Source organism: Lactuca serriola, chromosome 9 (assembly GCF_051521515.1).
Source record: "Lactuca serriola cultivar US96UC23 chromosome 9, Lser_US96UC23_V15, whole genome shotgun sequence".
In the NCBI taxonomy this organism is placed as follows: Eukaryota; Viridiplantae; Streptophyta; class Magnoliopsida; order Asterales; family Asteraceae; genus Lactuca; species Lactuca serriola.
The window spans coordinates 173,502,842-173,516,525 of record NC_136416.1 but is presented as its reverse complement, the minus strand read 5'-3'; the positions used below and the strand labels follow the sequence as shown (position 1 = coordinate 173,516,525).

Genomic DNA, 13,684 nt, shown 5'->3' with positions numbered 1-13,684 from the left:
GAGATTCCAATTTTATTTGAATAAAATACTGTCCATAGTTAAAAGAAACATATTTAAAACCAATGATGTATAGAATAGGGATTTTACAAAAGTATTCGATATAATGATATATCATACTCTTTTTACCCGGTTTTTGATGGGGGTATTTCTATAAAGTTGTTTTGATTCGGGGTTTGAAACAAAATTTGATGCCAATGAATTATCTCGCGTTCTTAAGAGATTCTATGGACGAAAAAAGAGAGAATATTGTAACACTTAAAATTTTGATAAGGTGTGCTTTTCATTTTTCAATACTTGTAAATTTGAGTTTTAATGTATGTATGATGTATCGTTGGTGTGTTTGTATGATATTATAATATCATGTAACATAAGTTGTCAAAGTTTTGGAAGTACAATGTTATAAGTGCTAAATTTCTTAAGTCTTGTGTTTCAGTTGGGACTCCTTATGTAAGTCCATATGTTGTGTCGAATTTGAGTGCTTTTGTTATTAATTGTGTATGTAATGTCAAAAGAATCTATATGCAAAAAGAGTGTGTGGGCATGAGTATGGTATCAAGTTATAAAGATGATAATATGGCTATATACTTTATTGGTAGAATGAAGTATTGGTGATGATCTAAGATGATAAAAGAGCTCATTAGATACTTCTTAGCCATGGTGGAAGTAGGCCCGTCCCAAAGGGTGGACGATAGAGGCGACCGTCCAGGGCCCATCTTTTAAAGGGGCCCAAAAAATTTTATGGAAATTTATATATTTAGAAGATAGTACAAATAATTTTCTTTTAATTATTGATTTATTCTAAAAAACTTGATGACATTTGTGTTTTTTAAGGGCCTATTTTTTTCTCTCGCCCTTGGCCCAAAATATCTTTGGAACGCCCTGGGTGGAAGTAATATAATACAATGTAGAGATAATAATATTTTGTTTGATAATAAATCTCCGGAGCAAATATCAAATAAAGTTATTGGTGTTAACAGCTATGAGCACGTTTTACAATCGGCCTGAACCGGGTTGCAACGCAAAGAACCGAGAACCAAACCGCTAGAGACCAAACTGGGTTTGGTGCCGGTGTCGATGCCACTTTTGGTAGGGTGGCAATTTTCGACTCAACCAGTAACCCAACACGAAAATAAACAGGATTGGGTTGAGATTTCTGACCAGCCAACCCTTTTATTTCATGGGTTGGATTGGGCTGCCTATTTGGGTTCGCAAAAACCTCTTTTTTATATATTATATTTATAAAAATAAAATTTTATTTATGAATTAATAGAATATAGTCATATATGTCGTTGGAAACCTTTTGTTTACAAATATGTTGCTTATCAGCTTATTATGATATATTTGTATTTGTTGTTCAAATCATTCTAGTCGATATAAAATGCTAATTACTAATTAATTTAGAAACGTGTACAATTCACATAAATTTAACATGTGAAAAGTTATACGAAAACAACTCATTGACTCTTTGATCCGAAATGACCTGCAAACCTGCAAAACTATATACTTAAATAGGTTATGTGTGTTAGGTTGCAAAGTCATTTTCCAATAAACACAATGTTATTATAGTTTTTTTTATGCTTTTGTTGAGCATGATTTTGTAATTTTGTAAAACAAATATATATAGTATTTCAAGTATACATTTGCTTACACATTCTAAACTAAAAGCATCTCTTATATATCAAAAAATAAAGCATTTAACCCAAATACATACTTCATGACATATTAGCTCCCATATCAAAACCACCACCATCTTCTTTGTCGACGAGTCCTCTATCATACATCAAATAAACAAAATTAGTATGTATATTATTATATTATATAAACATATATTTAAAAAATGATTATGTGATATCAAATAATCAATTAAAACCTTTTGATCGTTTTTTGGGGCTCCAATTAATATGGGTTGAGAAAGAACACCATTGTCAATATTCTCAATATACGGTTGTAGCTTCTCCTCCAACATCTTGTTCAACTAAAAATCACAAACACACACTTGTTTGGTGAAATTTCACACACACACAAAGATTAATTTTAATAAATTAATAAATTATTATATATAACGTTTTACCTTTTCTTGGCGCCATTTTGTCTCCCATTGATCATCTAAAATCTTTTCTGCAATTTCTCTTTGTGCGTTCAAAAGAACAGTCATTTCATATAACTTTTTTGGATCTTTTAAATCTTCTTCACTCCATGAAGATGCATTTAATGGAACATTTAGCTCCTACAAAAAAAATTTAAAAACTTGAGCAAGTTATACTTTTGGTCCTTGAGTTTAGCTGATTTTTTCGGTTTTGGTCCCTAAAGAAATCGGGTTACCATTTTGATCCTTATTTTGAAGTTTTTTAAGGTTTTGGTCCCTAAGTTGTATAAATTAACAGCAAAATGACCATTTTGCCCTTGGACCAAACCCAAAAAAAAAAAAAAACAAGGATGTATAATTAATTAATTATAGCTATATATGTAGCAAAATATATTTTCAGAATAGCAAGTTATATTAGTATATAAATAAATTAAGAATAATATATTAACAAATAATTCTTTTTGCAATATACACTGAAAATATCATAACTTTTAAAAAAAAAACATATGCACATATATAATGTTATAAAGTAAACCTTAGAGTAAACTACATTTTTGGTCCTTATGTATAGCTTATGTTTGCAATTTTGGTCCTTATGTGAGGTTCTTGTAACATTTTTGGTCCCTGTTCCAAGTAAAATGACTATTTTTGGTCCTTAAGTATAGCTGATTTTTGCAATTTTAGTCCCAAATATATATACTCATTTTACTTAGAATAGGGACCAAAAACATAACAAAAATCTAAAATAAGCACCAAATTGCAAAATAAAACTTTTTAGGACCAAAACCAAAAAAAAACAGCTATACTCAAAGAACCAAAAAATGTAATTTACTCCAAACCTTAATTTAAAAAAATCAGTAAAAATAACAAATCTGGTCCCTACGCTATACTTTTTTCAGTATTGGTCCAAGGGCAAAATGGTCATTTTAAAAAAATAATAATAATAACAGCTAGGCTGTTAACCTAGACAATCAGGAAGAAAAAGTGTCAGGAAGCAGTGAAACAAGGTCCACAAACTGCAACCTGATTCTTTTAGGGACCAAAACGGACAAAATCAACTAAACACAGGGACCAAATATGTAAATTTGATTAGTTTATACCCCCCAGTTTTGAGGTCTTGGTGGTGGATTGAGCTTCATAACTTCTCCTTCTAATTTGGCTTTTGCTTTGTAGTAAGGAATGTTCTTTACAACCACTGGATCATTTCTTGCACGTTCTGGATCCATTGAGATCAATCCCTAAACATGTTAAATATAATTAATTAATTAATTAATATTTATAGATTATAAATTATAAATTTTATCTCACTTCTTGTAAATACTCCCATCCAGGTTTCCTCATTGCTACAGCATCACGAAGGTGATCATATCGCATATTTTCCTAAATAAAAACAAAAGAAGGTATTTTTTGTTTTTTATTTCTTAATAAAATTGAAATAATAAATAAAAAGAAAGAAAGAAGAACCTTGTATTGCCACCATATTTTTTGTTTGACTTCATCATCATATTCAAATCCTCCCATGATTTGAGGCATTGTGATTAACCAAAATGCAGCAATGCTTGGATCTTTCATGCTGTCAATAATATGCTGCAATAAAAATAAAAATAAAAAAGATGTTTTCAAGTGAGGATAATTGTTACTAGAGGAAAAGGGTAGAATTGTAATTTGCACCTACCTCATAAGGGTAGTCCATTTTTTTCATTATGTTGTAAGCTTTCCATGGTGGCTCGATAATCTGCAAAGTGGATAAATTACTCTTTGCTTAAGAACTCAAAACTGAATATATATTATAGCTATCCAAATTAAGTGCTTAAACCAATAAGTTCATTAAATTTTAAAAAGAAACAGCTTGTTCAAATACTCACATCATCAGCAGATATCCTGACTTGTAATTTATCCTTGCACTCAGGGCATTTCATTACACCCTGTAAAAAATTAGTAAAGCTAGTTTACATGAAGAAAAGTAAAAAAGTTTATAAAATTTGATTTTTATGTTTAGTGGCTTAATGCTTACAGATCCATCACAGGAATCACAGTCTTTTGATGGCAATGGAACATTAAGATCCATGGTGGCTGGAAGATGAACAAGCTCTGCTCTGTTTTCAGCAATGGCATCTGCAATAGCTTCAGCTGTTGCTTTTTCACCACTGAAGAAAGTTTTTAACATGATCATAAATTCATAATTCAATCAAGATTATAAAATGAAATTAAGAAAGTATAAAAGATTTTAAACATACCTTCTTAATGTGTAGTTTTTCACCTGATACATGACCTTCCCTGTGCCTCTGCACATGGTGCATCTTAAGGCGTTCCATCCATTACAAGTTTGACAGTTTCTGCAAGTTTGAAGCCACAACAAGCTCATATCATGTAATTTCCACAATCCAGACACTAAATCTGGAATCAAACCCCTAAAATGATAGAATGGAAGAGTTTACATCAATGAAAGAAAGAAGGAAGCACCTTTGACAAATCACTTTTTTCCCTAATTCCAGTGCGATATCACATGTCCCAAGAGCAGCAACTGCCTGAAGATAAACGACGACATACAGGATTATGTTCAGTAATTTAATCGTATCCCACTGAAAACCCCCAATTCAACAAACCCAAAATGACAATTTGGAGATGAAGTTATGTCCGACTAAAACCTCGAATTCATCAAAACCCTAAATGTTTATCGTTATCAATGCAGATGAAATGAAGGGGTAAGAACATACGAAGATTGCAGAATATGAGAGCTTGGAGATGAACTCCGGGATGCCAAAACCACGAGGAGCGGAGCCGGAAATGTCATTAGGGAGAGTGAACGGAGACAATACAATTTTGATAGGTAAGTCGAACAAGTTAGCCAAGGGTTCGCTTAAGTGTTGATTGAAGAATCTGACTTGACCATCGAGCAATCCCTTGGCGTTCTTGAGGAATTGATTAGTGCCATTCCCCATTGTTGGAAGGAGGAGAACGTCAATGGATAGAGGTAGGTGATGATATACCCAAATGCTCACGGTTTATGATAATCCAAAAAACTCGTCATATCCGGGGTCTGCAGTAGTCTTGTAACCAAACAGTGTAGTAAATCAAATAGACTTGCCGCAAACTTCAAAAAAAAAAAAAAAAAAAAAAACATCCAACATATTTTTATTTATTTTTTAAAATATTATTAAATTATTTTTTGTATATTAAAATGGTAGGTAATAAGCCTAAAAACTTATGGATTACAGATTATGAAAATATAAAAATTTTAACATATTACAAAATAATATAGTTGGTTTTTAATGGTCGGATGAAAAGAATTTAAGTTTTTATGAGGTTACAAAATTGTAAATTAGACTTTTAAAAAAATACAACGATTTTAATATATTAAAAATAATAATATAGTCGGGGGTGGATTTAGGGAGGTCACCAGTGGCACCGGCAACCCCTAAATTTTCTAGCCGTAGTGGAAAATTTTTGGAAATTTTAAAAAAAAAAAATATTTTTTCTATTGTCGTGCAACCCCTAACTTTCCCGTGCAACTCCTACTAAGAAATCTTGCGTCCGCCCCTGAATATAGTGATTTTTTTAAAAATTACATATAAGAATATAAGAATATGTTGAGGTTTTTAACGTTTGTCTTTTAAAAGTGGAGAAACAAGACAAAATAGGCCAATTACATATTTTTAAAACATGGCATGTTCTACACAACCCATGGCATGTTTTGTAATTAAAAATGTTTTATAAGACCGGAGGATGTGGGATGAAAGGTTTTCTTATTTTTTGTGGGTCATATCCCTCTTTCCCTCACTTTTTTTCCCTCACTAAAAAACCCAAGGGATGGATGGGAAACCCTTCCCTCACTTTTTGGTCCAATAAAAATTCACGTCTCCCGTTTTGGAATAAAAAAAAGAAAAAGAAAAAAGAAAAAAAATGCAAAGCCAATAGTTAGAAGAGAGAGAGAGAGAGAGAGAGAGGGACTCTCTCCCCCACCCTCTTCCCGTTGCTTCTTTCCCGCACCCCCAGTGCGGTGTTTCACCATGTAGGAAGCCTTCTCGCGGCTTCCCCGCTCCCCACTCCGTCTGGCCTAACCAAATGATTTCCGATGTGACATACTAAGGGTTAGTCGATAACATTTTTAAAGGTTAAATAGGTGAAACATAGATTTATATGTCGATGACATGGTCATCAAAAGCTACAATGAACAAAGACTACAAAATCACATCAAGGAAACATTTATTACACTCTAGACCACTCGAATGAAGCTTAACTCACCAAAATATACTTTGAGGTCGAGGAATGGAAACTCCTTATATATTTAGTTGTTAAGGGGGGCATCTAGATAAACCCAAGGAAGGTAAAGGACTTCCGAGAAACACCCACTCCGAAAGAGTTAAAAGAAAAGCAAGGAATTGTAGGGAAAATGACACCGCTCATCGGTTTATAATGCAATCAAAGGAGAAATCCCACCCTTTTCAAAAACCATAAGGGATGTGCGAAGAAAAGCAACTTCAGTCGGAAAACAAAGGTAAAATAAGCCTTGTTAGCGCTAAAAATGGCATATAGAGCCTCTTAAACTTAACTAGTTTGACACAGAGAAGAAACTTATCGCATTACTTGTCAGGAGTGCCAAAAGCCATCAACATTGTATTAATAGTATCACGACGCAGGTAACAACCCCCACTATAATTTACACCCATGTCCTATCGTTATTAATTTCTACTATTTACTATTATGTTTTTACTTTGAATGTAATAATATCTTTACTATATATATGAGTGTAAGTGTGCGATGGTAGATTATCCCATCATGTTAGTGTAGTATCTTTGTAATATGAATGTCTACCGCTATGTAGATTAGTTTTACAAACATGGTGTTTACCACAATTTGTGATCTTATATATGATATCACCAGACACACCTTGTTTCAAGCGGAAATTTTCAACTGCGATTGGGTAGGAGGGTTTCTAGGTTGTAAAGTGGGGGCGGCCCCAACCCCATGGATGGCTTGCTAGTTTCACATGCTCTATTCGTTAGAAATTAAATAAAAGAAGCAAATATGGGTTATAGTATAGTAGAATCGGTAATCATCTAGCGTGGACAATTTCACTTATAGATTAAGGGTATCGTCCATCTTTACTATGCATCATAATGTCTAAGAAGACACTTCTATGCTGACCATATATAAGTAATCATTAGCTAACCAATACAACATATATTACTCCAACCAAAATAATTAGGAAGACTAACAAAATTACAATCGAGCTCGAGGAATATGATATAAAATATCGTAAAAAAACTAGCTTCAAAGGACAATCCCTATTTAAATAACATACAACACAAAGAGCCAGAACCATAAAGGGATCCTGACATGACGAACAATAAAATATAGGTTATAACACCCTGTTTGGAGTCGTTTCACAATTCGGGGACGGGACCCGAAGATCAAGTATCATATGACTATGTGCCTTGGGGAAGGAGAGATTTAGACCCTTTGGATGTGGATAATGTAGATTAGGTGATCCAAGAGTTTGGTTTGTGTTTTGGAGCCCAAGGGTATAACCATAAGTGATAGTTCAGGCCTTTTATGAATTTTGGATTTAAGCTTTGGAAGTTTTAAGGAACATGAGAGTTGACAGAATTATAGAGCTTTTCATTACTTTTCCGTGGATATAAAGAACGTCGAAATCAGACTTAGAACGAAGAAGTTATGGCCTTCGTAAGATTTGTGGTTTTAGTCCTTGGTCGAGTACACTGGGCGTACGTGGAGGTATGCGGAGCGTACGGTCACCAGGGGTAAACCATAAATTTTAGGGTTTGTGCACTATTTGAACACCTTAATTCACTTTTGGACATTCCTATGACCAGCCTCCACCACCCCAAACCCTAAGAACGAAACCTTAATTGCTCTTTGAGTGTTTTGAGATTAGAAGTGAACTTTGAGGTGTTTTTGTGATTTCGAAGGAAGAGTAACTCTTGGAAGTTGTAGTGGTGTGGCTAGAGCTTGTGGATCCAGAATCATCATCAACTTGGAAAGCTTTTTGAGGTATAAATCTCTTAAGTTGATGGTTCATTCTGTTAGATCTAGTTAGGGCTTGTTTTTGTGCTTTTTATGATCCTTTAAGTCATGTATGAGAGTGTGAGCTATTCCAAAACAAAAGGATGATCGATCTTAGCATTTTTGAGGTCCTTTGTTCATAAAAATGCAATCTTGGTGAGTTATATTGGACCATGCATGAGTTAGGGTGCGTATTACGGATTTTACTGAGTATTGGGTCCCATTAAGACATGAAAAGGAGTAAAGTTGCCAACTTTATGATGGGTCATGAGCACTGCAACAATCCTATGGTGTACATGCAACCCTAATTGCTTTGGATCTAAGTTTTTCTCTATTAACAATGCAAACACAAACTCCAAAGCAATAACCCTAATACTAGCATACACAATATCGAAATTCATATGTAAACTAGGGTTAGAACATTCAGTGTCGGTGATAAGGCTCTGCAACCTATGCATAAGCACATGGCCTTCATCTTTTAGGGGCCCAATTTTTTTTAGTAATAATATACTATATCAGTTTTGGCCCAAAGTAAAGACAATGTAAAATACATAAGTAGTCCACTAATGGGTCACGTAAGGCAGAAGGTGGCATGAGCATCCATGTGATAAAACTAATTTGACAATTCGTAAATCGTTATTCACTAATTCTCCTTCTACAGTTCTACTCTAAGCCTCTATTCCTCTAAGTGACACAACAGGTCAGCAACGACAGCAACATCAAAGGAGATCGACAACTCAGCCTCCGCGAGACAGGCAAACAACAATGACAACAACATTCAAGGGTAGCAGTCGGTTTTAATTGTATTCTGTAATCACTAATTTTCTCATCAGGTCGACAATCACTCAATCAGGTAAACAATTATATCAAATTTAATTTTACAGTTTATCAATTAGATAGTTAGACAATTATCATTATCAATGACATTATATTGACAGATTTAGTTTTTATTAGTTTTAATGTTTTATCAATTATCATTATCAGTTTTCCTTGAAATCTTGATTCTTGATTCTTGAATACTTGAAATCATGAATGTTGAAATCATGAATGTTGAACCATGAATGAATGTTGTTGTTGTTGGAATCCTAAACTAACTCAAAAACTAAAAATTGGAATGTTCTTCCCAAAATACCCCGGGTAAAATTATTGATTCAATCATTCAATGATTCTTGAATACTTGAAATCTTAAATGTTGAAATCTTGAATGTTGAATCATGAATGAGTGTTGTTATGTTGAATCATGAAAGAATGCTAGGAGAGCTTCACGGGTAGTCGGTTAACGTTGCGATATGTAATTATTCATTAAAATACTATGATTTTGCTATGTTTATTGCTAGAAAGTTTATCGTCGCTTTAAAAAATGTCAATTTATGTAATTTAATTCGTTAAATGTTAATGCCTAAGGGCTTTTTTTTCCACCTCGTCCCGGGAATTTGAATCTTCAGGTGCGGCCCTGAGAACATTACCTCATTTGTTATATTGTAATAACAAGAAAAATCCTTACTAGATCTTAACTCTTGAAAACTTAGTGCCCCAAGTGTTGCACCTCTAATGGAGTCACAAAAACGCAATGCAAAGTATGAAGAAGGAGAGAGGTGAAAATCGGATACTCCAGGATTTCTTAAAGCTAAGGGCTGAAATTCCTTATGGAAGGGTTCTATATATAGTTGTGGTTGCTAGGGTTTTCAGGTGGAAACCCTAATTCCCTGCTTAAGGCTTAAGCAACCCATGGACCCCCTTTTTAGAGCCCTTGGATGAAATCATATGGGCTCACCCATATATTTCATCCACTATACACTATGGAGTCCATCAGCCCAGTCTTGCAACTATCAATGATTTGCAAAATAGTGCCTTCATTATTAATCATTTCCTTTAATCCCAAAATTAATACTACATTAATTTCTAATTAATCACTAATTAATAATATGATTTTCAAATAATATATTAATCTTATAATATATTAATAAAATCATTTTGAGTACCAATTTATTATTCGTATTATAAATCCTACTATCTCTCTCTCTCTCCCTCTCTCCTCTAGTCATCCTATCAAGTTTCATGAGTGTAGGAAACCCAAAAGGACCATGCTCATAATCAAATCAAATACATACCAAATATAGTTATGGGCTTAGACATGTAATCCAACAGTCTCCCACTTGGATAAGTCTAATAACTATTATTGCAAGTACGACTTCAGAATATGATTAGCAGTCATAGCTTTCAAAAATCATTGTCGAACTTTGATCTTATCAGTAATGCGTCCTTTAGATAAGGGATCAAATATTCCTCTGTTCTACAAGATATCATATGGACATGAGACATGGATTTATAATCATTCTCTCTGTCCAAGTATTGTTTCCCATTTTCCGATTTATGACGACTGACTACAGACTACAATTGAACACATCAATTTAGTCCAGGCTTGGCCAAACGCTTAGGGTGTCATCACTAAATCATCTAGGGGCCCACAAATATTGCTTTTATCCCCTTAGGGTAAAAGGAACGGATGAACTTCGAATCATATGCTTGTACTATTTACTCATCAAATCACGCACGACAATACGTTTTATAACATCAAGTTACTAATGTGTTTACATATTCTCAATGCACAAATGACTTGTAAACAACAACTATATATCTCCGTTTCAAGAATATAAGATATTATGATCTCACAATCACTCGTGATAAAATCCATGAAGTGATTCATATGAGCGTGGGTTTAATCCAATACTCAAATTCTTATTTCAGGAATACTCATGAACACTGCAACAAACTTGTCTATGTCTAAGCTCTTAGACAATCTACAGTTGGATTCATGACAGTCTTACCTCATTACTTACTTCCAAAGTATGATCGACTATGGATGTTTGAATAACCTAGTTATTCAGGAAGTAAAACATGCGAAGTGAAACACAAGAATAACCTAATCCAATATGGTCTCAAAACTTTTGAATATAAATAAAACACTTATTATTTAATCACCATATTAATTAGACCTTACTCATTGTATACCGTTTCGATGAATCAACTCGATACTTAAATTAAAACAATAGTCATCCCATGCAGCATGCACACTATGTTTATCTACGGTCCTTACATTATGAAATAGATCAATTGAACACATTTTCAATGATGCTCTTTTCACAATTCCTAATTCTTATCTATAAGTGTAAGAATACCAAATTCTTGTCACTATTAGAATGTGTTAGATTCTAAACAATCATGCGATGATCCTTTTGTAATGTCAAGGCACCAAAGTCACAGAGACTTGGACAATGATATTACAAAACATTTCACTAGAGATTGATTACAAAACAATTCCATGAAGTCTCATATTCAAAGTACATTCATTTGAACATCCTTTTTGCATAAAAGTTTCTAACTTACACATAGATTCTTAATATCCAACTCCCATTATGGAAACATTCTCATGCTTGCCATATGACTATCTATTCTGAATAGAATCCTATCTATTCAGAATTATATCAATATGATTCATCCATTACTATACTTTCAACTGTCCACAAGCAACCAATCCTTAACGAACCTTGGATTGTCCTTGACAGTTGTCAACAACTTCAATCATATCAAGTTCTGGTCGTTTTTCCCTCTTAATGCGCTAGGCATTTGGAAAAATCAGAATGGGCAAATATCATAGCATATGCAATTGATCCTATACCCGAAGCATATAAGATACGATTCATAATGTCTTTCACAAAGACATGATACTAGACCAGTCTCTTGCTATAATATTCTTATAATGAATTTCCAATGTTGAAATATTTCAACTTGATATTCATATATGCTCATGACTAAGTTTGATTAAACTTCGATCTAAACTTCAGATTCGAAATGAAGTATAATTGCCATCTCCCTTAAATCCTTCTACAACGAAACAACTTTTCAAACTCTGCAACTTTGCAAATTAAAAATTTGTTTCCTATAAATGACATTGCTAAGTTGCAACACTCAACATAATAATTGTGCTCCCACTAGCATAATAATTACATACTTACAAGCATAACACTTATGCTCCCACTAGCTTTGACATGTACTCAGAAATCAGTTAGGTTTCTAGAAATCAATACTTATTGACTTTCTTACTAAAGTTCAGATTTCTGATACGAGATGCTTCGATAAGCCTTTATCTATGCTTCTCAAGCTCATACAATATTCATTAGATAGCTCATGTGTGTGTCCAAACTCTTCGAGAACTTATAGCAATAAGTCTCGAGTGTTCAAACTATTTTTTGTTTCTCACAATTCAGACTATGAAAAGGGATGTCGTAATCATACTCGAATTTGAGAACGTAATTAACACAACTGCTAACTCATTAAAATCTACTTAGTGAGAGCATTTCCTCATAATCATTTTCATGAAGTAGAGAGAAACCTCTTGCCACTTAGATTTTATGATGTATATGTTCCTATCCATTAAAATTTGTCATTTCCAACCACTTTCATAAGAGAAGGTTTATAACAAATCCAAACTCTTATGGACTGAACTTGCTTAATCTTAATTCCTTGCCTTCTGGTCGCACATGGGCCTACCATTGTTTCCAAGTTAATTAGTAGCTCACCTATACTGGTCAATGCACTTTCACTGATCAAGGTGTTTTGCCTAATGCAATCAAATGAGAATTCATAGAACTCGCATGCATAGTTAACTTAACTAGAATGAGCACAGAAACAAGAATATGTCAACACGATAGGTTATACACCACAAGTTATGTGCTGGTGATAAACAATAGGTTTATTCTTGATTAGTTCTAGAAACCATTCAAGAACATTTAGACTCCCACTGACCTCTTGACATATAAGATTATCTGTCAAGGAACATTTCTTGACAACCAAACATTCAAAAGTTAGTGTGGATTCTTATCAAGGAAAACACTTCATACAATTGGTCTTAGTTGGTCTTTGTTTTATCCAAAACATCGCAAATACCAATTTCAAATGTTTAATAGTAAGATAACATTTCTAATCCACATTTCATGAGGTGTTGTAAACCTACTTAGAATACGTTACTCAAGGTACAACCTCGAGTAAAATTCTGAAACTTGCTTTTGGAACGAAGTATGACTCATCGTCTTGATTTAACCATTTCAACAATTCCTGATTCCCCTCCTTAGCCATAAAAATGCACTAAGGTGTCCTTAGAGGATCAATTGTGACATGGTTCCTTAATCATTAGGATGATCATAAAACATGATACTAAAGCACTCTCCTTTCCTTTTAGATTGGAGAAAATTTCATCTCTCTGCCTAATTGATTCTTTTATTCGTTCTGCTATACTTTGAAACTTTTCAATGTATTTAGAATTATACTTAATCTTGTAAGTATAACCATATTTACTGAACCATTGGTAAATCATGACGAATAGCCTTTATCATCCTTTGTGGTGGATCTGACCGGTCCACATCAATGTGTACTAAATCCTTTAGTCCTTCACTTGGATCAAATACATATGTGAACAAGGAATTAGTCTTAATTTCCTAAATATGAAGATTCCCATTCATCACACAATACAAGTCGCATGATTCCAGGTTTCTGTTCAATTTGAAACTTGGG

The 13,684-nt window shown here is 33.6% G+C and overlaps 1 protein-coding gene across 1 annotated transcript; it reads right to left on the bottom strand.

Annotated features, from left to right (window-relative positions):
* Positions 1 to 1,538: 1,538 nt before the first annotated feature.
* Positions 1,539 to 5,119, bottom strand: EMB2737 (embryo defective 2737). Its single transcript, XM_079020382.1, has 12 exons — positions 4,804 to 5,119; positions 4,550 to 4,614; positions 4,324 to 4,422; positions 4,101 to 4,233; positions 3,952 to 4,011; positions 3,762 to 3,821; positions 3,551 to 3,673; positions 3,395 to 3,466; positions 3,187 to 3,324; positions 2,072 to 2,227; positions 1,871 to 1,975; positions 1,539 to 1,770 (listed from the first exon to the last, which is right to left on the bottom strand). Exons 1-12 carry the CDS (start codon positions 5,026 to 5,028, stop codon positions 1,735 to 1,737), a joined length of 1,272 nt encoding a protein of 423 aa, XP_078876508.1. The 5' UTR covers positions 5,029 to 5,119; the 3' UTR covers positions 1,539 to 1,734.
* Positions 5,120 to 13,684: the final 8,565 nt, after the last annotated feature.